Source organism: Leptosomus discolor, chromosome 7, assembly GCF_034619465.1.
Source record: "Leptosomus discolor isolate bLepDis1 chromosome 7, bLepDis1.hap2, whole genome shotgun sequence".
NCBI lineage: Eukaryota > Metazoa > Chordata > Aves > Leptosomiformes > Leptosomidae > Leptosomus > Leptosomus discolor.
In genome coordinates, this window is record NC_141397.1 from 49456697 (window position 1) to 49483358 (window position 26662).

The window sequence follows — 26662 nt, forward strand, 5'->3', positions numbered from 1 at the left end:
GCATCAGGCAGGCGGCTTCCCGCTGGCAGCTAGGGAGCGCCCCTCCACCGGGCCGCGGGGCGGCAGGCAGGCAACATGGCGGCCACGGCCGCAGACCCCGCAGCCCCTCCACCCCCTGCCCGAGCGGCGCGAGAGCCCATGGCGGGTCAGCAGGGTGGAAGGGCGCCCCACCCCACCCCCTCCGACTGCCCGCCTTCCGCCCCGCCCCTTCCTCAGCGCGCGCGCTCGGACCTCCCTGAGCCCCGCCCTCTCCGCTACCACCCCGCGCGCGTGGCGGCCCCCCCCCCCCCCCCCCCTCCGGCTTCGAGGGGGGGTGGGGGCGGAGCGCACGCGACCGCGCCGCGTCACATGCAGCCAACCTTAGCGGCCGCCGGCGCTGGCGCGAGGCACCTCCCCGGGTGGGCGGGGACAAGGGCGCGAGGAGGCGGGCCCTCCGTAGCGGAGGGGCGGGGCGGACGGCTCGCGCCAACCTCGGCGGCGGCGAGAGTGGCGGCGGGAACGGCAGAGCGGCGGCGGCGGCGGCGGCGCCCCTCCCCCGGGGGCGGGGCCGCCCGGGCCGGCGGGCTGCTGGCACCTCCCCCCCTCCCCTCCCCTCCCCCTCCCCGCCGTCCCCTCAGTAACTTGGCTGCCTTTTATCGGGCGAGCGGCGAGGCGGAGAGTTTATTGGTGCCGGAGCTGCGGCGCGGTCGGGGTGGGGAGCGAGCGCGGCGGCGGAGGGCGGGGGGCCCGGCCCGGGACGATGCTGCGGCTGGTGTCGCTGAAGTTGGGGCGGCTGTACCGCTACGTGAAGCTGGCGGTGCTGGGCAGCCTGGCGGCGGCGCTGGTGCTGAACACGCACTCGCTGCTGGCCTCGCTGCAGCGCAACGAGCTGTCGGAGCGGCGCTTCCTGCAGCTCAATAAGTGCCCGGCCTGCTGGGGCACCAGCTGGTGCCGCAAGTTCCTCAACGGGCAGCTGCGGCTGGAGAGCTGGGGCCGCCTGCGCCTCTTCGACTTCTTCAACGTCAAGAACGTCTACTTCGCGCGCTACGGGGAGCCCCGCGAGGGCAGCCGCCGCGTCGTCCTCAAGCGCCTCGGCTCCGCGCAGGAGCTCGCCGACATCGACACCAAGATCTGCCGCCGCGCCACCGGCAGGGGCCGCTGCGACCTCCTCCAGGCCCTGCACGCCACCGAGTTCGCCAGCCTCAACGGCGACGTGCGGCTCCTCACCCCCGACGCCGTGGAGGGATGGTCGGACCTGGTGCACTGCCCCTCGCAGCGCCTGCTCGACCGCCTGGTCCGGCGCTACGCCGAGACCAAGGACTCGGGCAGCTTCCTGCTGCGCAACCTGAAGGACTCGGAGCGCATGCAGCTCCTCATCACCCTCGCCTTCAACCCTGAGCCGCTGGTGCTGCAGGTAAGCGCGCCCGGTGGCGCCCAGCCGGCCTGCCGGGAGCGCCCGGTGGGCGCCCGCCCCCGCCTGCTCTCCCTGGTGCTGCACAGCCGCCCCCGCCTGCACCGGCCGAGCAGGGGCCGGCGGGGCCCTCGCCGGGAGCCCCGACTCAGCCGAGCGCCCTCCGTCGCCCCGCCGCCGCCGGAGTCCCCGTCGCCGCCGCGGCGGGCGCACGCAGGTGTGTCCGGGCGGGGAGAGCAGGGCCCCGGGGGAGCGCCGGCGGAGCGCTAGGGTCCTCCTCTCGCTCTCTGCCCTGACGGGGGCTCTTGGGTAGAGGCTGGGCCGAGGAGAAGGTCTGCGATCCCGCTCTGGGCGGGAGGCGTTTCTTTCTCTTAGCCTCGTAGTTTTTCCTCAAAGACTTTCCCGTTTTCCTCATTTGTCTTCCTCATCGGTGCTGCCGTGCCTCAAGGCTGTAACTCGCTCTCCATCCTTCTTGCCTTTCTCCTCTAGGCAGAGGGCTTGCTTTTCTGTTCGGAGGCGAACGGTGAAAGCAAGCGGCTGTTCTGCAGGGAGCAAGGCGGGGTGGCATGCTGTAAGGCAGATGCTTCCTGGTGGATTTATGCCTTTCTTACAGTTAAGTGTTAGGCTTTAATCCTGTGGCGTGTCCCATAATACATATATCCCTAGGTAGCTGTGGGAATTAGTGATTAGTTTCTTAGGGTCTAGTGTAATAGATAGTAGGTAGAGACTTTACTGTAGTGCTGTTGTGCTTTCGTTCTCAAAAACTGACTCGTGCTGTCACGTTTGTATGTGAACTAAATGTAATTTTTGTTTTTCTGTTAGTAAAAATTAAAATGGGTATTTCATAGCCTGAAAATGAAGCAATAAATACATGAACAGTATTCTCTTCAGCAGTTACATATTTTATATTCTTTAATTAGGAGGACTGGTTGTGCACGCAGACCAGAAACTTGTGTTTTAACATGTTTAGGTAAATTTCTAGATGAAAAATTGGTAGGAAACTATTTTATTCTGCGGCACCACTCAGTTGCTTCTATTACGTATGTGTTTAGATTGGGAGCTTTGCATTTTGGCTCTTAACGCCATCGAGGGAACTCCCAAGTATGCCTTCGGTATGTAAGTTTGGAGTTGGAATTGTTTCATCTAAGCGGACTGAACTGTCCTTACCTTTATCCGATGTATGATAGAAAGAATATTTGCAAATACGTTTGAAAGCATCACTGCATGACTACTGTTGGGAACATCTGCTGTTTCTGTAGTGAGAGGCCAAGAAATATCTAATGCTTAAAAAGTAGTGCTGTGGGCTTTACCCTCCAGCAAATTCACCTACTGATTAATTTCTAGAGAATGCATTTATGAACTCTACTGAATTAAAAATACGGTTTTGGGTAGTGAAGGGCTTTCTGCCCTTCAGTCTCAACATATACAGCTCTTGAGTTTTCAAAGTTAAGTTTCCAGTTTGCCACTGAGCAGACTTAGGGTACGTTATGTCTCTTCCATTTTGCTGTAAAGTTGCTCCTGACCACAGTGAAAAAGGAAACTCCACTTAAGTAAGAAAATCCAAACTGCTTTGCTTTGCTGAGTGTATTTGGAAGTTCTTTGAGAATTGATTTGTTTTGGCTGCATTTCATACAACTTACAGTTTTGGTTTTGAACACTGCTTCCAACATACTGAGCATAGACCGAGATGGCCACAAAACAGCTCTGCCTGTTTCTTCATAACGTGCAGGGCCGATTGTTATTCTTTACAGACAAAGAACATGGCACAGTTGCAGCATTGACCGTTGTGGGGTGGGTCAAAGGCAGTGGGCAGCACTGGGTGATTTAAAAGCCTTAATTCCTGTCAGCTTCTTCAGAAACTGTGGATGAGCCCTGAGGCTGTCAAGCAAATCTGTTGGAGATGAAAATCTTTGGACGTGAACTTACAAGCATTTTTGCTCACTGTTTATCTTAGCAAAGGTGCTGCTGAGAGCAGAGCAGGTCAAATTGGTGGGAAGTGAGGCAGCATGTAGAGTGTGGTAAAGTTGTCTGTCACCTCTTACCAGATCAAAAGAGTTTTGCAGAGTCTTGTAAATTTTGATGAATAGGCATATCCTGGAAAACATTTTCTGTGGAACTTCAAGCCAGCTTTGTGTGTTGAAACACTCTTAACGTATTTTCCAGAAGACTGTTCATCAACTTTGGGAATGGATACTGAAGGCTTGAATATCTTCCCTCAGTTGGGAATGAAATGCCTTAAATATGTGAATCTGAATGAGCTCTTCTCGTTTGCACAACGTCTCATGTACCACTCCATTCTTAGCCTCTACCTGAGAAACACGTAAGGAATGGGTAATTCTGTGTTACGCAGCTATTGCAACAGCAAGGTGCAAGGCACCCCTTGTGAGAGGTGAAGTTGCTTCCCAGAAGTGATAACCAACTACTGAGACATTTGCTTGTGTTTATACATAAGATATCTAAAACATCTTATGGTATAGTTTTGTGCTGTCTTGATTAGGGCAGATACTGGCATGGGAATGAGACTTGTAGGTTTGTTTTAAAAATCAGCTGCTTCCAAGAAAGGTATGACGTCATGTGAAGAATCAGATTTTGATTTTAAATAAATAAACTGATGCTGTCTGTTTGTCATCGAAAGGCACAAGGAAAAGCATTGCTAGTTTTTGCCTTGAGTTTTTAGTGAAACACTACTTGGACTGTGTAAAATGCTGTCATGAATAAATAACAGTTTTGGTGTAGAAGCAGAGATGACTTCAGTGCACGAGCACCAGAAGTTTAGAAGTTCTGTGTTGTTTAATTAAATTATAGGCGCAGACAAATGTAAGTAGGCACTGAATTTAAAGCTCGATCTTTGATTTATAGTATTCACTGTGAATATCTACTAGGGCTAGTAATTTGTGGTTTGTAAGACTTTTTATCAGAGATTGGGATTTTAGCTTGAAGCCTAACTCTGGATTATTCCTAAAGTGGCGTTGCTTACAAACTGCATGTTGTCACAACTGACTTGCAGCTTTTGCTGTAGGAAGTTTTCAGGTGGGGCTTTAACGCATAACATGTTACACTTTTTTTACAAGTCTGAACAGTAGTAAAATGGCACAGGTTTGTATAGATTATTTATTGTAATCCTAAATCAATGTTTGTATTTTTTATAGCTTTCTTGTTAAACAGTTGCATAGGTATAGTCAGTGAAGAATTTGGCCCCTTTTGCCATTTTACTTCGTGAAGCAAGCAGAAGGACAGCTGCATTATTATTTGGTACAGTTTATATCTCTTCTGGGTGTTAAAATACTATTTTTACTTTCATAGAATCTTGCTAAACTAGTCAGTAATTAAATCCTCTCACATTTTTTTATCCGAATTCACATTTGAATGAAACAACCTGTATGCAAGGGTTCAGGAAAGAATTATTTATCTTGACGTGTAAGTGTTTAAGATTTAACTTCTGATAGGTTTGGATTTTTTCCTTCCTCTTTCTAATCGTCCTTTTCTGCAATAAAGGCAAATACTTTTATAGTAAAACAAGTTCTGACCTGTAGTTGAAATTTGCTACATCTAAACCAATATTTTATGTAAACGTGAACAGCTTATTTGGACAAAAGCAATGACAGAATTTGCTGCTGTTCCTTTCAACTCATTTAGTGCAAAAGAGAGTATTTTAAATAGGAATCACCTGGAGGATAGGATCTGTGCATGGCATCTGATTTGTAATTAAATATGATGACTCTGTGTGTCAGACACTTGCAAAGATAGGCTGGCCAAAGTTGCTGTGTGAAGAAATAGCAAAATTTTAAAAATAAATTGGGTTATAGACTGCAGTGTGAATATTCACTTCTTGTACAATTCATAGAACCAGCATGGCTGTAAGTAGGTTTGTCCTCACCCTATGACTTTAAGTCACCCATTTCAGAGATTGTCTTCTGAAAATAACTGTAGTGGAGAAACTTTCTTCATTTTTTTTTTTAACATGATGTGTGCTCAAATAATGGATGTTATTCATCTTTATGAAGTAACATGATTAATTTTTATCTTCATGGCCAAATAGAAACATAAACTTACTGTTACAGAACCAAAAATGTTTGCTGGCTGTTGTTAATTTCTGTAGAGACTAAGATTGTTTTTCAGTCTTTGATTTACACAAATCCTTCTTTTTTCCTTTTTTTTTTTTTTTTTTTTTCCAATTCCTAACCAGATTTTCTCCAAAACCAAGGCAGTTCAACAGAAGGACTTGGGGAAATAGTTAACCTTTCTCTAAGACATACCTGTCGTCTTCCATAGAGCTTGTGCACTGATCTCTGTCAGCCTCCAGATTTCCTATTTAGAACCACTGTGGCTGTCTCTTAACATTTGAGCTGCTGTCGTGCCACCATAGCTGCCGTGCTGTGAGCCGTGGTATGCAGCCATGCATTGTCCAACCCATGAAAGCCTGTGGTAAAGTTTTAAAGTTTTGTACTTAAACAGGAAAAAAAAAAAAACCCAAACCAACAACACTTGAAAACCAGGGCAAAGCAGAGAATTCCTTGGTCTGGGAGTTTGGGAAACTACAGTATAACTCACTACTGCTGAAGTAAGAAATTGATTCTAGGTAAGAAAATTGTGCTTCTCAGTAAAGTGGTGGTATTTCTCATAAGATCTGAGGGTTAGCTGAAAAGACAGTTTACATCTGTCGTGGTGAAACTGAAGCATTGGTCCTATAAATTGTTGTAGCAAAAGCGCATCTAGAGCTGGTCTTGGAATACTCGGTGTTGCCTTTGTTTTGACTGTTGCATCAGTGTACAGCCCTGACAGATGCGCTATTAAAATGACGCTACATTTGCTTTGCTTTCAAAGCAAACTTGAAGTTTGCACACAAACTTTGCTATTAAAATAAAAGTAAATAAAATGCTTTCAAGTAATGTGGGGTTTTTTCAAACTATAGGTGGTGTCTGTGAATTAAATCCAGAGTGCATTAATCCAACTTTGTCTGGAGCTGTAGTTTTCACAACTTGCTTAAAATTCAGATTCTTCAAACAATGATGGTGAACATTTGTATCTTGTATGTACATTACAAGTCTCAAAGCCTTTTATTTTTTTGACTCTTAAAACAGCATTATTTCTGCATTTTTTAATAGATTCTGTAAATCATTGCCCTGCTCTCAGGTATATATTTGGTTTTCTAAATAGTTAAGCTTAATGGCTTTATTCTTCTCTTAACTTCTGATCATTGTGATTGCTTGTGAACACTGCCCCCCCCCCCCCCCCCCAAACTAACAGCTGTGTCTGTTCCGAATAGAATTACTCCGCATGAACAGTCTGTTGCTACATAACCTAAAATTCTTCTGGTTTCTCTTCATGTCATCATGGGGGTTTCTGTTTGGTTTTGTTATGGAAAGAACAATAGTTGACATCTAGTAAACATATATTAAAACATTAACTGTGATCTCTTTGAAACAATTTCTTGGCTGAATTCACTCAAAGTAGCAATTTAGCCAAATGTTTTACACAATTATTTTGCTGATCCATGCATAACTCAGTAAGAAGTAAATGGACAAATTTTCTTGCCTGGGATTTCTCTTTTCTTGTTTTGTCATACACACTGTTCTAGTCTTAGGTTATTTTCTGTAGTTCTGTTCTAAATACGTTAGTAAAATGCCATCCGGTTTTAATACTTAGTGATTTTTAAACTCTTCATTACTCAATTTGGTGTTTCTGATACATAATTCCTATGCTAAATACAAAGTAGCGGATGTAAGACAGTTATCTACACTACCTGATATGTCCTCTAGTGGACTTGTATTATTTAAGTCCTGGCTCATACAGATATTGACATTTTGACATATTGACTAGTATTTAGTGTGTAGTACTTTAAAATGTTGAACATTTTCCTCTGTTCTGTATGAAAAAGTTAAAACCTAGTTTGAGGTCAGTTTTTACGAGTCATGTTATCTCGAGTTGCTTTGAGGCTTCTTGATTATCTGCAATTTCATGTATTATTTCATTTTATAGATTCACTGTAGTCTGCTGAGATGATTACAAATCATGACTTCCCACCTCCTCAAATTACTCCCATGCAGTTGGACTACTTTTTTGTTTGAAAGCTATATTTTCTTTTTGCTGTAAACATAAACTAGGCTTAAGGAATGCCTCTACAAGTGTTACTTTATGGGTAAACTGTGTTTTTTTTGTTTTTTTTTTTTTTTTTTGGATCTTAACTTTTCCTTAAATTCTTTATTTGCGCAAGTCAGTTGACTAACACCTGTAGAAAAGAGAATTCAGAAAGCAAGTGATTTAAATTTTAAGTGTTAGTGAGGCTTTAGTCTTTCTTGATGCCTGCTTTACGTACTTCTATGTATTATGGAGAAAGGAGATGAATTTATTGTCTGTGCCTGGATTTGCATTGTGCACGCTTTGAAAAAGAAACTAAAAACTATTGCTTTGTTGAATTAAAACTGAGTAGCCTCATGTTACAAGAATTTTCCACTGATTTGATTGTATTGAAAATTGAAGAGTTATTTTTTGCAGTGATATATGAGTATACATATTAGGCCAGAACTGGCTCATACTTGTCATGTTACTATATTTAATTACATTCCTTAAATGATCAAAACTATTTTCATCCTTCTTTCTGGTGAAACTTTCCTACAGTGAAGACATGTAAGTAAAGCATAAGGAATCTTTTAGAATAGTTTAGAAATTCTTGAAGTTATTGTGGGGTATGTATTATGATGAATGATTGTCTTAATCTAGAGGCTGCTGAGAAATTACTATACAGACTTAAGTAGAAATCCTCCTGATAAATTGTAACTCTTGGAAGTTTTTAGTAACATGAATGTGTCGCCCCACTTTCCAAACCCTGAAATACCAATGTTGTCCATTTGCTTTTGGTATGTCTGAGGTAGAGGGGGAGCTGTGTTTTACTTCCCTGCATTAAGTAATTGATACTTCGTTTCAGTCTCTTTAATTTTGCAAATTAGCTTTCAGAAATAAGAATAGGCCGTCTCTGCTAGGACTTCTTTATAGTGATATATTCCAGACAGATAACCGATGAGAAGTAGATAGTGATAATTTTTGTCTGTTGCAAATTCAATCAGAACAAACTTTTATGAACTATAAACTAATTTGAACAGGTAACAACCAGTAAGACATTAAATTTTCTTTACTATTGTTCTTGTGTTTAATGATTATTCATTAATTTGTTTGAAAAAACCTCTGCTAACATTGTGAAGTATAACTTTTACAGTTCAAGTATTCAACTTAAATCATTGAGTAACTTCTCATTCTGAGTATTTAGAGTTGTCTGTGTATTTTTGTCCTTTAGTGTGTCAGTTAATGTTATGTACCTCTTGTCAGCATGAATTTTGTGTAGTAACTGATAGAAATGTAATAACACTGAACAAAAATCAAATAAATGAAGGAAACATAGTTTCAATGGGAACACTAGTATTTGGAATATTCAGTGAGATCCGTGCTTCACTCTGTGCGTGTAGGCTATATATATGTGTGTATGCTTAACTTCTGTGGGAGTTTTAGTTGAGTGTCAAATGATTTGGCATATAGTTGAAAATTAATTTTTTTATTATACTCCCTAGCATTCACAAATGCGTTTGAATACATATCTTCTAGAATGCAGATCAATTCCCGACAAAAGAAGGCATCTGCATTTAGACCATGCTTTTTAACCTTCTTTGATCTGAAAAGTTTCGTTGTAAAATCTGATCTCCAGCTCTTCATGATTCCAGAGCTTTTCTTATTTGCCGTGGTGACTAATGCAAGTGATACTTCTGTTTACACTGCAGGATCAACAGTAGTCTGTGAGAGAGAATGAATTTTTTTCTTTTTGAGGGAGAGCATATTATTTAAATTCTTCTTGCCATGCCAATTTGTGCCTGGGCAAGCACAGTTTCGTAAGATGAATTTAGCAAAAGTGTCACAAAGAGTGTAACTTTGCCATGAAGGTCTTCAGGCCCGTAAGGCATAGGAAGAGAAGTCCCCACTCTGTTTTGCATAAGTTGTTTTTTTTTATCTCATCATATTTAACATGTAGGTCTTCCATTTGTTGTTTTTGTTTTGTTTTGATAGAACTTCCTTTATACAGAAATTGGTAGTGACATGTAGCATCTTCTAGAGTAGGTTTGAAAATGAAAAGCATGGGTTTTTTTAATTGTACAGTGGAACAGTAGCTCAAAGATGTCAGTAGTTTTGGTTTTTTTTGACTTGATTATTATGCTTGATTATGATAACCTAACATTCTTTTAAGTGTTCAATTCAAAGGGGATTTGTGTTATTGCAGACTACAATAGGCCTTATCAGCTTCAGGCCGGTGGGTCTTTGCTTCATGATCTAATTCACAGCTCTGAACATTCAAAACCAGTGGCAGATTTTTATATCTTCTCATGTTTAGACAGATGGAAGCAGAGAAGACAAATGCACTGATAGTGGGTTTTATGCTTCAGTGAAATGATAAATTCACCCTATTAATTCTCAATATTTATCCTGAGGTTACAGTGTATTTTTTTTTTTTAAAGATATAAATGCAGTATTATTCTTTAAGGAACAAAATGTCCTTTGTCCCTTTGACAGGGTTTGTTTAGGTTTTTTTGTAAGCCTTGCTTAGAGAGATATCTTGTATCTACGCTAATTAGGGCAACTAAAATTTTTTTTTGATGTATGTGCCACTGGGAATGGAGATAGCAGAAGGTTTTGTCATTTACTGTTTTCTGTCTTTCTGTTAAAAGATTATACATATTTCTCTGTGAATAGAGAAGAGTAACAACTTTAATGAGGGAAAACTCACTAAGCTACCTGTTCGTAGTTTTTCATATGCATTACTGTGTTCTAAAGCACTTTTAAAAGCTTAATTGTCTGTGGTTTCCATGGCATTTGTGTGTGTATTCACAGATAAAACGTGTGTGGGTGCATTGGAATTGCAGATTCTTTTGTCAGATAGCTGTTCCTGGATTTGAACAAGAGCTCAGTTTTCATCTTAATTGTCAAATGCACATTTTTAAGTCTTCAAATAGCATATTGAAGTACGAAATTATCTAATTAAATATAGTACTAATAATTCGAGAATTAAAATAAACTAAACTAATGTTATGCATTACTCCACAGAAATCTGAGATTTTTGGCAGCTATCTACTGAGCTTTTTGTTTCTAAATACAACTTGACCATGGAAGACATGTTTAATGACCATGCAAATTTGTGTTCATGTCTTACTGGCTTTCAGAATTTTAATACGTGAAGAAAAAACCAGCCACATGTTAAGGTAGCTGCAGAAAGATGCTTTCAAAATAGGATAGTAGAAAAAGTTACAAATCTCTGCTTGCAAAGACAACAGATCTGCACTTCAATTAATATTCTTGTTAAATTCACCGAGTGAATATAAAACTGCTGAATGAGGCACTTGTACATATTTTTATCCCCTTCTTCGGCTACTGACTTGGGTAATGAAGTGTAGATGTGGCTGTTAGATGCCAGTTGGAGGGGAGCCAAAACAGAGATGTTGTTTGTACACGTGCAGATGTTGGCAGGATTCCCTGCAATCTTGTTGTCAAAAGATCTTTTTATTGCCACGGAGTTATAAATATATCTGTGTTACAGGATGGCATGCAGATATTTTACTAGTAATGTTTGCGCCGTTAGCTTCTTGATAAACTGAACCGCTCTTAGAATTTCTTGTGTGAAGTGAAAGTTGGTGTACGCAATGCAGGAAGCATAATAGGTGCGTTCTGAAGATCAGTGTACCATTGTGACTAGCGCTGTACTTTCAAAATCAGTTTAATCCATTACATAAATCCCTGCTGCTGCTGGAAAGGAAAGGTCCTGTTAGCTCCTTTTCTGCACCTGACTATTCAGGCCTTTTCCTCTTCTGTCAGTACTAGCGTGATGTGGTGATGTGATGAGCTGGGTCAGGCTACTGATCCAACTGAACACCAGCCCAGGAAGTACCAGCTGCATTGCTTTCCTAAGGACATGGAGGGGATTGAAGTGAGTAGGCTTGATGGGTTGGAAGGGCTGGACGCCTTTGCTTCCAATGGTAGCATGGCCTTTGCCAGGTTCAACGTGGTTGAATTTGTATTTGAGAAGGGAGGCAAAGGCATAAGCAAAGCAGGACTGGAATATAGGAATGGAGGGGGGTGGAAAAGAAAAGGAGCTGGTTGGGCCAAAGTCATACTTCAATAAAAATACGTAGGCATCATTACTGTGGCAATTGAATTGAATATATTGCATTAAGTGGTGATAAAATGCAGCAATTTTTGCTTGCCTAGAGTTCTCTGGAGGTTATGCCTTAGCACCAATTCCTGCTTGCTTCTTTTTGAGTGAAATGACGTGTTCCTTTGTAAATAACTGATTGCATTTGATGGATGACAACCATTTTCTTATTGGTTTGTTTTGATCCAGGACCGAATACGGTAATAATAAATGTGCATGAAATCTCATTTTGGTAGTGTTTATTGATGCCACAGACATGAGTTTTTCATTATACTGATCTGTTTGTAAAGTAAGGAACACTGAATTAGCACACACTTAGTTTGTTGGAAGGTTATTTTGCTAACCACAAAACAAGCAAAAAAACCCTCAGCCAACTTCTTAACTGTGGAATGTATCACTTGACTTGCCTGGAATGGTGGATATTTGCCCATACATGCCACCATGCCCATACGTACCGCCTGAAGTCCACAGATGAAAAAAAAAATGGAGACTGGATAATGTCAGCATTGCATAGCAGATTCAGTTAGAGTGACTTAGTTCTGCTCAAGTATGTGGTTTCACAGCTTGAAAATATCATGCTGGTCAGAAAAACAATCAAATTAGTTCTGTATCATCCTCAGGATTTTTCATGAGCAGATTCGCCTGTGTGGGTAGGTCAAGTGATCAGAATAAAGTAGAAGTCCAGGCACTTAGGCACCCCAAAAACATTGAACCTGTTCTGTTATTAATTATGGGTCTGATGTCCTTTTGAGCATCTAAGAAAGTTGTTCTTTGCAATGGTAAACATAGTTATTTCCCCTAAAATTGTCTTCTACGCTTGCCGTGTTAAGAGGTTAGCTTAATGACTTTTGCCAAAAAGATGGCGAATTATGTCAACAATATATATTGATTATGATTTTAATTTCTTCACGTGTAGTATATACAGAAGATTTGCTGTGTAGAATCTTTGAAGAGTCCTTGAAAATTCCGTAGAGGACATCTTGAGCCAGAACAGTCTAGGATGGATGCTCAGCCTTCAGTAGGATCCAATTATCAAATAGTGTTAACACATAAACAAATGGGTATTTATACTGTCTCAAAATTATATTTAAGATATTAAAAAAAATTAAAACTAGAGGAACAAATTGCAGTGTTCTGAAGTGTTCCAAGTAAGGACTGCTGGAAGCTAGGCGTGAGTTAACCTTCATTTTAGGTACTCGGCCTTCATTTTAGATATGGGCTCAATCAGGGGCTCCACAACATTTAATAAAATGCTTTAATTATATCAAACAAAAAGTGTTTTAATGACAGTTAAGACGTGCCCTTTTCACAAAAGCTACTTAAATGTGAAAGTGGGAATTTTTCATTTGTGCAAACTAGAAAGCTCATCTTCTTGATGAGAGTAACTAGATCACATTAAACGGTGTGTCCTAGCATCGTAAGGCTTGTATGCAGAATGGAAATCTTAAAATGGTAATCTTATAGACTCTGATGCTACCTTCTGTTAAGTATTTAACAGTTTTGGTAATAATACTTGCATTAGGCTTTTCTGTACTTTATCAACATAAAAATTTAGTAAAGGCTGCTCTTAGTGTGGAGGATTAAGCCCTCCATGTTCTTCCCTGCCATATGACCACAAGAACATCGATTCCTTCTTATTGGACAGGTATATATTTGGAATAAGATATATAAACAATCTTTACGTGGCATTATGAAAGCAAGGAAGGGCTCTGAGTCATGTAGCATAGAAGTTGGCATGTTTCCAGAGCAGAAACTTCAATCCTGAATCTTCTCTCTGTCTGAAAGGCCTTGAGAAGCAGGATGGAAATGAGCATGCTGTAGGTAGGTGAACTGGTTTGCTGGGCTGGAGACTCTCCAAAGTGAGAGCCATATGGAGTGTTAGAGTGATGTTCTCCGGTATCAGTGGCATAGAAATGGAAAAAAATACCCAAACCTTTTCTTTACCTTTTTGAATTTTTTTTTTTTTTTTTTTTTTTTTTTGCGGGAGAGGAAGTGTAGCTGGGACTCTCAATAATAACTGTTCCTTTTTCCTAGTCACCTCTGTATAGTTTTGTACTTCTTCAGATAATGAGTTGGAATGGGTAAGAAAGGAATTGTAGCTGCCTATGAATTGTGTTTCCCAGTGGCTTTGATGTGCTTTAGTAAACCTTTTCATCAGTAGTGTTTGTACCTAAAAATTATATAACTAAGATTCCAGTTTTGCAGTGAAATAACTTAGTAGGTGGAGACAATCGCTCCGCAGGATTTTGTTTTTTACCTCCTGAAACCTGCAGCTGTTGTGAAATCCTGAAAACTCAATATAACCAAGAGAAACTATTGTTGCAGTGCTGAGCAAGTGTTCCTGTTTCCTTTTTCTTCCTGTGTGTTTAAGAGCAGCATCTTTTAAAAGGTGGAGAAAACTGTAAGAATTTTCCTCTTGGGTGTTGCTAGAGGGTTCATTGATCTAGTGACCTTTTGGGTCAGAGGCCAGTTAGTAGTCTCTTTAATGACACTGTTTCTGCCATGGGAGCATGCTTACATAGAAAATGACTAATGAAATATGCAAGGAAGTTTTGTGAGTAAAGATTGGAGTGCATATTGGTGATTTAGACTATTGTGATCTAAGCAATTCTATTTTGTTTTTTTCAGGGCGCTTTAATGCTAAATTTGAACTCTTAGTGTGTGAATTGAATATGGCTTTAACTTTGCTGTTTGCATTTCAAGAATAAGTATTAATTTTAGGGAGTAGATGTGACTTGCAGTTCCTTGTGTATTACGGAGCTGCTAGTGTTTTTGGCTAACATTCTAACCTTGGCTTAGCATCAGCTGATGCCTAGTGGTTAAGATAAAACCTTCAGCTTAAGATCAAAACTTTGTTATCAAAGGAAGCACAGACATAGGTAAAATTAAGGATTGTTGTAGGAGGAGGTATGGGTTCTAAGGCTATTGTGATTGGGTATGTAAGCACTCTAACTTTTCTAATTGTTTTTAAGTGGGGTACATACACAGATGGATGAGTGCTGTGCACCTCCTCCCTGACTGGTCTTCTAGTTCTGGTCTGCTCTACATAATGTATTTCCATCCAGTGTCTCTTTTCTCAATTTGCTGTTAATGTTTTCTGCCATCATGGATTCCAGGAGGTATAAAGTTTCCATCCAGACTGAAACCCACCATGCTGTTCAACCCAAGTGTGGTAACACCTAAACCTTTGCTACATCATCATTGCAGAACTGATAATGAGTTGCTTCTGGTGACAGGATAGCAAGATAGTGCATGAGAACGGAGCATGTGCACATAGTGGTAACTCCTAATTGTTCAAATTAGTGTCTGTTATATTCTGGGAGTGCTAACTTTATGCATTTGAGGCTTCTTAATTTAATAGTTTTATGGTTTCTTACTGGTGCATAGTATGGAGGATACCTTTTAAATGCTTGTCTGTTCATATTGAAGTCTTGGGGCACATTCAGTACAACTGAAGTAGGAAAAACACACTGGTGTGTGTTTTGTTGTTTGTTTTTTTGTTTTGTTTTTTTAATTGTAGTATGTTACTACTATTCAGTCTCTTATGTTAACTTCCAAAAAGCTACTATTTGAGACAGATTTTACTTTTGATAAATACATTATGTGGCTGTGTGTAATAAACACACAGAGTATATATGTAGCAATTAATCAAGAGGTAGATTGTTAAGGAGTACTAGAGGCCTAAGAAACCCCAAGCTTTCTTTTATACCTTAATCTGTTCTGTGATCCTTAAGTAAGAGGATCCTCAAAGGAATCCAGTCAGCTAGGAAAAACAGGAAGAGGGAGGGTGTTGGAGGGAAGTCAGTGTCACTTTTTAAAGCTTTTTATTTTAGGTTATTAGAAGAATTGGTTTTCATTAAAAATACCAGTTGCAGAATTACCTTGGTGGGAAGTATACTTGCATTAGTTCAACAGATGTGTATAAAACACCAATAGTAAAAGATAGTTGGTGGAATTGTGCATGTGTATGTGAATATAGACATACATATATATAATATATGGAAAGCTAGATACGGTTTGTATATGATTTCAGGTCCTCTAACTCTTTCTCTTTAGAGGTCCAGCAGGGCTTCTTGCTCACATAAATGTATTTTGTGTTGTTTTTTCTTGCCCTTCAAAACTTAGAAGTATATGAAAATGCATTGTCGATGGGTATTTGCGGGTGTCTCTTCTAAACTTTTACTGAACAGCCTTCTAAAATCTGAGCTGCTTTGTATTAATGAAAATTTAAAAAAAAATCTTTTTGTGTACAGAGTTTTCCATCTGACGAGGGTTGGCCATTCGCAAAGTACTTAGGAGCATGCGGAAGAATGGTGGCTGTCAATTACGTTGGAGAAGAGCTGTGGAGTTACTTTAATGCACCATGGGAGAAACGAGTGGATCTGGCCTGGCAATTAATGGAAATAGCTGAGCAGCTGACAAATAATGACTTTGAATTTGCACTCTACCTCCTTGATGTCAGCTTTGACAACTTTGCGGTTGGACCGAGAGATGGGAAAGTTATCATTGTAGATGCAGAAAACGTTCTGGTAGCAGACAAAAGGTTAATCAGACAGAGTAAGTGTTGTCTTTCTCTCCTCTCCCCTCAGCCCATGTCTCTTGCTTCTTTTTCTGCAAGCACAATATTTAAAGTATGTGTAGTTTCTAAATACCCATTTTGTTGGCTTTATAACTAGACTACTAATTAACTTGACCAATTTGTCAATTTTACAAAGTGTTGAGCTTACCTGAACTTGATTTACATATACTTTTAACGTCTATAATCCTGCTTAAATTGAGAGGTGGGGGTGGGAGGAGAGGGTTTGGACATTGGACGGGTTTGTACAGACGGATGGACAGATTGACAGATGGGCTGGCTGGCTGACTTGTCTACCTTAGCTAAAAGAGAGGTTCCTTTCATCTCTTCCAGATGTCAGTAAGGACAGAAGTCTTGGCATTCTATTTTCTGTGAATGACAAGACAGCCGTCCTGCCCGCTTTACCTTGTTACGTAGCCTGCCTCTGCTTCAGTTGTTCGGGTTGATGCTCTGTAATAACGGAACTGAAGGAATGGGTAATTTTAGTGCTGTTTCCAAATGGGAATAGTGAAAATTCCTTCATCTTTGTCAACTGTAAAAGCTGAAAGCAGTGGCAGCAGGAGAAATGTTTAACAAAGTGGCATTACATGGGTTTATATTCCTTTTGAGCTTATAAGGAAAACTTTACAGACCTAAGGGCTAGAGACACTGAACATGAAGCCCTAGATTCTGCAGAAATTCATGGCAGTAGGCCAAGTGATTCCAGTTTGCTTTGGGTGAATGGATTTTTTTTTTTTAAGCTTTGCAAATATACTTCATATGCTGTGCTGCTGAATTAACTTTAAGACTGTTTTCTATCCACATACTTGTCTAAAAGGAAGTATGCATTCGTGTTTTGTTTTGTTTGGTTTTTCTGATGGTATGGGGGTTTTGTGCTTTGGTTTTGGTTGGCTTTTTTTTATGTATTATGTATTCTCAAGGAGCTTAGATTAAAACTATCTGAGCCTACCAAGTAAACATTTTAATGTATTAGATATCCAGTACATTTACTTTAATACTTATGGGCCACACAAATAAACTTACTTTTTTCTTTTCTTTTTTCTTTTTTTCTTTTTCCACCCTTTTAAAATAATGTTACTTAAGACTTTGACTTTTGGAACGTGTCTGAATTGCTAAGTCACAAAGATGACCAAATGAACTCTGAAAAAGTTGATGTGTACATGGAATAGGAGCAAGTAGCTTCTTGCAGAAGCTGAATGTGGAAAGTGTCACTCTTACATCTGTTGTCTGTAGTTCTCAGACTAATTTGGATCTAACTAGGATTTTGCTGCAGGATGTGTAGTCTAACAATTAATCAAGAACACAGAAAACAAATGAGGACACAAAGTTCTCTGTCTTTGCATAAACCAGACATTTTATACTGATTTCATTAATCTTCTGGAAAGTTTAATTAAACAATCTCTGTCTAGTGATTAATATGCCTGTTCAGATAGTTGAATACGTACATGCTGTCAATTGCACTGTACAGTAGTATCTAATTGTACTCTGTGTAGGATACCGTATTTGAGTTTGCAGAAGTCCATTTTTCCCATTCTTCTTTGTTGCTGGCTTTTTTTCTATTCAGTGTTTGCTGTTCATTGTACAAACCCTGTATCGTATCTTTATAGTTTTAGCAGTCATCCTTCAGTATGCCTTTTTTTTTTTTTTTTTCCTAGACTGGCTTGCAGGGCACCATAAATAAGTAGACCAATCGTCAGCTCAGAGACTAAATTTTTCTTTGTACTTCACAGTGCTGACAGAGATCTGCAAAACTATGAGACTTCATGATAAGACCTCTTCTCAAAGCTGGCAGTAATTTAGAAGCTTAAGATACAAGTTTTCTAACAAAAAGTAGTAAGAACTCAGGAGATCTCACACTTAGTAACCTTTTATGTATTATTATTGTGTAAGATATTTTATGTAAATCAGGTTTTAAGTTAAAGAAAGCTTTGTGACAAGGCCACTAGTTACACCTTCAAATTTTGATAACTTTTATAATATGTATGAAGAAGGGTTTATACATGTACACAAATGCTATTTGTATTGTTGAATTTTTTCTTCAAAGATTGTATGTAATGCGTCTGTTTTTACACGCATTTCTTACTTACCGCCGTGTCTGAAGTAAGAGGTTGGAAGGTAATGTTTCAGAAGTTTATGGCAATTGCTTTGCAATGGTTTGGTTTTTTTTTTTTTTTGTTCTTTGGTAGACTGCTTGCCAGTGTTAGTTTCCAGGGCAACTGGAGAAACCAAATCTGTGCGGTGAAGTAAATCATGTTACTTGTTTGTTTTTCTCTCAACTTCAGCTGTGGATCATTCTTGTTTGTGCTACATTTTTTCCTCTGGGTATGTGTGTGAATGTAGATTTCCTGTGTTTAATGTGCTGGGTTTTTTTCTGCTTCCCTTGCTTTGCTATCTATTTCACCCTCTTTCTTTCTTTCTCTTATTTTTTTTATATTGCCAGGACCATTTCAGGAGAAGGGTATGTCAGATGCAAGCTTAGAGTAGAATATTTAAGAGTCCATCTAAACAAAGTTCACTTATAGTTTAAATATGACCCGTTTGCTGTTTATTGAACTTCTGATTGTGTTCAGACACACATGTGCCCTCCTCCCCTCTCTCACTTGTTTTTTTTACTGTCTCCTTGTATTTCACAGATAAACCTGAAAACTGGGATGTATGGTATGAAAGCAAATTTGATGACTGTGATAAAGAAGCTTGTCTGTCCTTCTCAAAAGAGATTCTTTGTGCTCGTGTCACTGTGGACCACAATTATTATGCTATTTGTCAGAACCTTTTATCAAGACATGCCACGTGGCGTGGCACTTCTGGAGGACTACTTCATGACCCCCCAGCTGAAATTGCCAAAGATGGCCGACTTGAGGCCTTGCTGGACGAGTGTGCCAACCCAAAGAAGCGATATGGTAGATTCCAAGCGGCAAAAGAACTGCGTGAATACCTTGCACAATTGAGTAACAATGTGAGGTAGTCCACAGTGAAAATTTTTTTGCGACACTGGCTAAAACACTATTGCAAAGACACATAGAAAAATGAAGTTTTGAACTTATATATTAAAAAGAGAAAAAACAAACTAACTAGTATATCACTTTTCTAAATACCATAAAAATATAATTTTATGGTGTTTTCTGTTTGCAAAGGAACATTATAAGGTACTTACTGAATTAAAACTTGAGCTACTATTGACTCTTCTCCCTAACTATTTAATAGGGAGTTGGTCAAAAAAAGACTGTGATAGCTTAATTGACAGCTTGTGTGTCAAAGGGTACTTCACATAAAACTGCATTAGTGTCACGGTTTTGTGAAGCTGATGTTCTTACTTGGAAAGTCAAGTTAGACTGATGGCCTGTTTTAAAGGCCTTTTTCCTGACATCATTGTCTCATTTTTGTGTTTGTTTAAACACCTTGAAGTGGCATTTACATCCAGGTAAATCTAGCTGTCTCCACTGTTTCAAATTTAACAGGCTTTCATGTTAATGCTGTGCAGTACATTCCTACTGTGAGTGCAGGATTCCCTTGTTTGCTGTCTAATTTTAGGGGGTTTTACACTGTATATTGTTCTTAGACATTGTGTATTTTTTTAAGATCATCATAAACTCAAATGTCATTTGAACTAACAATCATTTGATGGTTTTTGTGGTTCTGCCATTGGAAATACCACTTAATGTTGTTATTGTACAAAACTTTTACCCTTCATGCCAGTATATACACATGACTGTTTAGCAGTAGATCATGGTATGAGCAAACTCTTGTTTTTAACAGAGATAATTTGAGAATTGGAGACAGACTACAATAAAAAGATCTGTATTAATTTAAATTGGGGATAGAAGCTTGACTAAAAATAAAAATTCACTAGTCCAGTGTAGTTAAGCATAAACCAAAGAAAATGGTTTTGTTTATTAGTTTCTAAACAAATAGTAGAGAAAAAATGCTATACTGTAGTAAAGCTAATAATTCTCAGAATTCAAATTTCAGTGGTCCTTGGTTACTTTTTGAAGAACTTCTAGAACTATGTCCTTGTGCTAGAAGATGACCCTAATTTGAATAATAACGTCCAGAAAGTTAGCAGTTTGTTTTACATCATTTCCAATTCTGTTGAACTCAAGTGTAATGGAGTTTACAGAATATTCATCTTTTGATTTACCAGCTAAACTGATTTAAGATTGATTCTAGACACCTTTTCTTGAAGTAAGTTTGGCTATTCCCAGTGCAGTTAAAATTGGCTTGTTGAGGTTTGTGTAAGCCTGGAGTTGTTCTCATGAATTACAGTTTTTATAAAAACCTCAGTTACTGCTACAAGAACTCTATTCAAAGCTTGCCCTTTTTTTTTTTTTTTTTTTTTTCCCCAACTACTATAATGCTTCATTTTCCTGAAGTCTTAATCATAAAAAGATGCTCTTAGGAAATGTATGCTATTAATTCTTGTAACAGTAATGAAGGAAACTAGTATTTCTTAAATGTGTGTATAAACCAGTATTTCATACAAGCTAAAAAGAGTTCTGAGCAAGGTAACGTGCGGCTTTCAAGGGCGAAGTTAATATGCCTCTCATACTGCATCAAAAGACAGATGGAAATGTTGCTTTATCAAATTGCTGCAAGAGCAAGGTGAGGAAAATGGCAGACTCACTGACTGGACCTTCTTTCTCAAAGCTCAAAAAGTGGAGTCATATAAAGATGCAAAGTGCTTTTTGATTTTAGATGACTACGTTAGGGGTATTTTAGAATTAAAAATTCTCACTTTAAATCAACTTTGCCTACATAGTCCTAATTTGCTCCCAATCCCTTGTCTCGTTTTCTGAAGTTAGAATGTCCAATGCAGCTTTTAATTTTAATTTCTCCCCTCATTTGAAAATGGTTTTACGTGCTTACTGTGGCACAAGCTGTCAGAGAATGTTCATGTTATTTTTCATTGTAAAATCCACTTATTTGAAAAAATGGACTAACCTTCAGACTAGGTAATGCTATCCTACCATAAAAGCCTTGATTTATCACTAAAGTTGATTTTTTAAAAACATCTACCACGTTTCCCAACGAGTGAGTGGAGTATGGTTGTTAAAGTTGTAAAAGAAACATATACTGCCAGTTCTGGTTACTACTCAAGGCAGTTCTGTAACTGTCAGAGTGCCCTGTCAGATTTGGTTTGGGGTTTAGTTCCCTCAGAAATAAATCACTAAAGCCGATAATAAAAGGAATTTGGAACTTTAAAAAAAAATAAAAACACTACAGGGAAAACATTGTGGAGAGCAATAAATCTTGTTCCATTTGCACCTATCAGATGCTTATTGTACAGTAACAATTTATATTTTTAGTCATTGACCATTATTATTGATGAACACGGTGAAATATTTTTTGAATGAGATGTTTGGGGTTTGTATGTGCATTACAATTGTCCTTTTGTACTGTAAGTTACTGTTTGATTGGAATATTTTATCAAAACTGTCTCCCTGTGCCTTTATATTACAAGAAAGTTGTTTCTGCAACTTCTAATGATACTAATAAAGAACACTTTAAGAACCTCATCTCAGATATTCATTTTCAGATCAGTAGTAAGTCTTTAAAGATTGACTTGGTCTAGGATGCATTAAAATATACACAGAACTAGTTTTTGTAGAGTTGCAGAATGCACCATCATCAAAACTGACCAATAGGAACCTTTTTTCCCCTCCTTTCTAGTGGACTGTTTGATCCAAAGTATGAATGAACTGTCATGAATCTTTTTGTTTTGGAGATTGTCATAAGTAGGACTCATTTTCTTAAAAATAACTTGATCAAGCCGTATCTTTCTGCTCTATTACCTGATAGAAAATATTTTGATTAAACAGGTTGGTATCTTCTCGCTCTTGTTTGAATAACTGACTTTTTCTTGTATTTAGTAATTTATGTTGCTCATACCTCTGTGTCTTCAGTACAAAATTCTAGCAGTTAATGTAATACAAATACATAATGACTTTTGATGTTTCTCCTTTACTCTGGATTTTTGAGTGAGAATATCTATTTGAAACTTAAGTCCTGCAGTTATACTAGAGCATGTATTCCCTCCCGACTTTCTAAGCCTGTGTAAATAATAGGAGCAACTTGTCTCAAAAACACTTGACTCTTGCTGCTTCAACTTACATCTCCGGGAACTGCAAACATGCAAATTGAAACTTGTAAACTTTCCAATGTGCCTCAGTGTCAAGATCATTATGATCTTAAGAAGAAACTAGCATGAATAACAGCCGCATCTATTCTTTCAACAGTTTCCAGAGTATAGCATAGTCTGGTCCTGCTTGCCTTGAACTTCAAGACGTGGTGTATCTTGTACTTTCTTACCAGGTACTTTTTTCATTGTGAGATACTCTCAAATATGTTAAACTTTGTATGCTACTCTGATTTACCACTAAGACTAGGTTAAATGTGATTTTCTTTACATTTATTAGAGTGGGGGAAAAGGCACTAGAATGTTTTGGTTCTCTACAGTCAGTCTAATGTTTTCGTAGAAACCAGCAATGGTGCTTTCGTGGATTCCTATTTTTCCATATGACATGTCTGAATTCAGTACTGACTTTTAAGCTCTTTTGCTAGTTATCTATGTTGTTTGAAACCTGTGATTTGGAGATTAGAATAGATTGGACTGTGAGACCTCTGTAAAATGCATGTCTAGTGAGTATCAGATAAATGTTCTGTTAGGGAAGTACATTTCTCAATTTGAAGATTTGGTCTGCAGCCTACTTTAACTGCTTTTGAAGTTCCTCATGGTTTCTTTCTATCTCTGTCTTCCCAAGCTTTTAAAAATCCAGTCCATCAAATGGAAACTTCATTAGTGTTGATTTCACCCACTTTCTTTTGTTGAAGTTGCAATATACAGACTTGCTAGTTTGTTTGGTAGCCTTCATCTGATTAATTCACTTAGCATCACTGTTATTTCTACTTTAAATGCCTGCCAACTTTTTGTTTTCTGTTTTCTTACTTCCAGATCACGTTCAAAGATGTACAACTAGTTTAAATAGACCTTTATCTCCTTCTAGTTTCATTTTAGGGTATTTTAAAGAAATTTTTCCTTTGCTGATTTACCATTTTTTAAATGTGACTTTCCAGATCTGACTAGTGTCGGTTTGTCTGGGGTACTCCTAAGCATCAAATTCTTTTTATATTTTATACTCAGTTAAATGAACACGTTTCACTAGTCTTCCAGGCAAAAGTCTTTGGTCGTCTGACTTGTACTGTACACTACACTGATGAGCTTTTGCTGGATGCGGAAAGGTCCTGTGGCTGCTAGACATCTTTGTAGAGTGTGCATGTGATGTTAGGACAATGAAGAGTCTGTTTTGGCAGCAGACGAGTCAGTTGCCATGCCGGAAGTATGAGAATATACCTGTTTTGTGTGGTTCAAAAGCTAGACAAGTATTGGGAGTGTTAGGAACGAACATTTGCCACGAATGCTGACTTGCATGTTCAGGTCAGAGCAGGAAAGTCTGACTTTAAAAGAAAAAATGTCTAAGGTTTTTATATTTGGTGGGTTAACTCCAGTCTTCTGAGAAAGAGAGGTGAAAGCAAAGTATACTTCAAAGCAAAATGGACTGTTTAATATACAGCTTGTGTTCAGATAGAAAGAGCAGCATTTTGGCAGAGTGTGTCAGGGTTTCAAATAGCTTGTCTATTAGTCGAACAATCTTAATACACATCTTTTTATTCTGAACATGATGCTTTTGTGTATGCTTAACTTCTACTACAGATTCTAACTTTTGATACTATTAGTAGAGGCTTAGTGCATCTATTTAATCTGCCCGTGCTCTAATGACAGACTCCCAAATAGATGCTCTGTATCTTTAAAGGAACGGGGTCTTCAAACTTCAATGCATTTTTATTTCGTGCTTCTTTTCTCCAACAGTAGTTTTGAAACTCCTCAAAATAGTTGGGCAGCTGGTTTCATTGCAGCCAAGCATTAATGCAGTTTAATTTTGACTTTAAAGTCCTCATCTTCTTTGGTTGTTCAGGCTAGGGTAGGAATGTCTCGTTTTCTGTAAAATGTAGCAGTTCTCAGTGTGCAGCTGTGTCAACTGGATCTTAACATGTGGTTTTTCCTTATGAGAAAAACTTAGTTTTCTTATTTTGTGGGGAGTTTTGGCAGTTTCGTATACTAAAATTTTTTTTCATAGGGTTGCAAATTAACTTGCAGTTTCACTGTGGGAGGGGCCTACCTTCATCTGGGGAGAGCATGAAGAAATAACAATCAGAATTCTGAGGAAGTAAAAAATCGGGAATATTTTGAACTTGCTACAGTTATAGCAATTTAGTGTCCCAATAATGGGCCTAATTATTTAACTTCTTGTAGAATATCAAGAGCAGCTCTGGTTGTTTATTTAGATACACTCATTTTAGAAACTATATGTTGAGGTGGTTGAGCTTAACATGCTCGTGCTTGCTTTCCTAAGGGGAAATTTAGAGCTCTGTCAGAAAGCAGATGTAGTTGTCAACAACTTCTAAGAACTGCTCTCTTTAAGGGAGCTCACTCTTTATCAACAGCCAGCACACTCAGTGAATGAGCAGAGAATATTTGTACAGTGAATGCACAAAGTTACATGAATGTGGCAAAGCATACTTTGGGGTTTAGTTTCTTGAAACTCATGTCCCACTTGTTATCTGGGTCTAGTATGGAGCATTAATCAATATACTCTAAAAAGATTTCTCTTTTAATTTGCTTACTGTTTTATAAAAGCTATACATGTGAACACCTGACTTTTTTTTTAAAGTCTGGCACCTGTCAATTTGTTTTAGAGGAAGATGAGACTTGATCAAGGATGGAGAAAATGTGTTTCTTTCTCAAACTACAGCATTACATTCTTTGACTTACATGCTGTTGGTTGTGTTTGTCTTTGGTGGTGGTGATGTTTTGTTTGAAAAAGTTCCTAGTTTACAAAGGAGGAGAACTTGACAGGGAAGATGAAACCAGTTCAATAGCTATCCCTTCAGCTATTCACATTCCAGTCCTCACTGTACATACAGTTACAGTTCTCCCCAGTCTTTTTTGCAGATACTGTCAGCTAGTCCATGACAATATTTTTCCTAATTATTTTTCTAATTACTTGGAATACTGTAGTTTTTTTTTCCCAAAAGCATTATACAAAACTCTTAATACAGAGTTTTTGTTGACATCTTTGTTAGAAGAGGTGTGGTTTTGTCTCTGCCAAATAGTACAATTACGTATACACACAATATTAAATGATGTTTCTCTTTCTTCTTCTTACATCCTGTTTATTTTCAGCATAATTATTAAGTACAATCATAGTATAAATAGATTGGATTTGCTTTGTACTAACATTGTATTTTTTCCTTAATAATTGGCAATTGAAACAAAGGATTAGGGTCAGCTCATTCCCTCTTCCATTCAGGAAGGTGGGGGTTGGGTAAAAAGTGAAGCATGGTGGTGTTCATTGTTTAAAATGTGAAAAATTGTGCTATACTACAGAAGTATGGACCAATATCTAGTTTTATACGGCATGTACTTGCTATGATGTGCACCTGCCCCATGACCAGATACATACGTTATCAGAAACCAGTTTTGTCGAAATTCTTCTGGACACAGCTGAATTTATAAACGTTTATTATGTATATGACTGCATTATCCAGATACTTTAACAGCAAGTACAATAGGAAGAAGACAAAAACTTACGGGATCTTTGTCCCCTGAGCATAACTGTTCTTTCCCTGGTACCATCTTCTGCTGTGTCTGCTGGTGCAGGGTTATGCCTTTCCTACAGAGTAGATCAGTGCAGTAGGAGCTGCTCAGCAGGCTGTGGCGTTGGTGCCAAAGCCTCTGCATCTTCCTGGTGTACATGTCTGAGACTTTTTCAGCCTAAATTGAGACTTGTCTCCTTGACTGAACTTCTTCGGTATGTCTGGGCTCAATTAGCAGTTTGAACTTGTACGTATCTGGCTTGGAGGACATTTGGCCTGCACATGGACAAGAGCTTCTGGCTTAGGGTTTGTGTGCAAGGAACCTGGTTCATCAACACTGCTCTGCAACCAAACCAACACCTGGAAGTGGGAAGATGGTCGAGAGGTTCACTTCAAATCTGCCTTAGTTCTCCAAACCAAAATGTTAATGTCACTGCAGACTCTGATAGCTAAGTGTGTTCCTCAGTAGACAAAATGAGGACCCTGCATTGACTGAACTTTCTCTGAGTTCTTAAGTTTATAATTTATCTATTATTTTTTACAAATGCCTTATTCAAATTTAGCCATGTGTACAAATGTATATACATAAATTTTACTTACATAAATATATAAAAATGAAATTTGTATATATCTACACACATGTATATGCATATATGTATATTTAGCATAAACTGCTATTGCAAAATTCTGCTGGACTCCCAAGTTTTCAACTAAGATGTTTTACTTAATGGAAGTGTTTTTACTTTTGAAAAGTCTGATAATCTCATTTCCCTGCTTCGTTGTCTTTAAGTAACTTTGGTCAACAGATCTGATGTCTTAAGTACCTAAAAAATGATCTTGTACTGGTGTTAATTTGTAA

General features: G+C 38.9%; 1 protein-coding gene across 1 annotated transcript; it reads left to right on the forward strand.

The window, feature by feature from the left end:
* Nucleotides 1-739: 739 nt before the first annotated feature.
* On the forward strand, nt 740-19200 carry DIPK2A (divergent protein kinase domain 2A). The gene is made up of 3 exons (XM_086468274.1): nt 740-1393; nt 15830-16133; nt 18786-19200. The coding sequence occupies exons 1-3, from the start codon at nt 740-742 to the stop codon at nt 19115-19117; spliced, it is 1290 nt and encodes a 429-aa protein (XP_086324400.1). The 3' UTR covers nt 19118-19200.
* Nucleotides 19201-26662: the final 7462 nt, after the last annotated feature.

Excerpts from the sequence above, each read along its gene's own strand:
- DIPK2A (XM_086468274.1), top strand. The coding sequence starts at position 740 with ATGCTGCGGCTGGTGTCGCTGAAGTTGGGGCGGCTGTACCGCTACGTG. Across the intron at positions 1,394-15,829 it reads CTGAGCCGCTGGTGCTGCAG|AGTTTTCCATCTGACGAGGG; the intron begins GTAAGCGCGCCC and ends TTTTGTGTACAG. Across the intron at positions 16,134-18,785 it reads CAAAAGGTTAATCAGACAGA|ATAAACCTGAAAACTGGGAT; the intron begins GTAAGTGTTGTC and ends TGTATTTCACAG.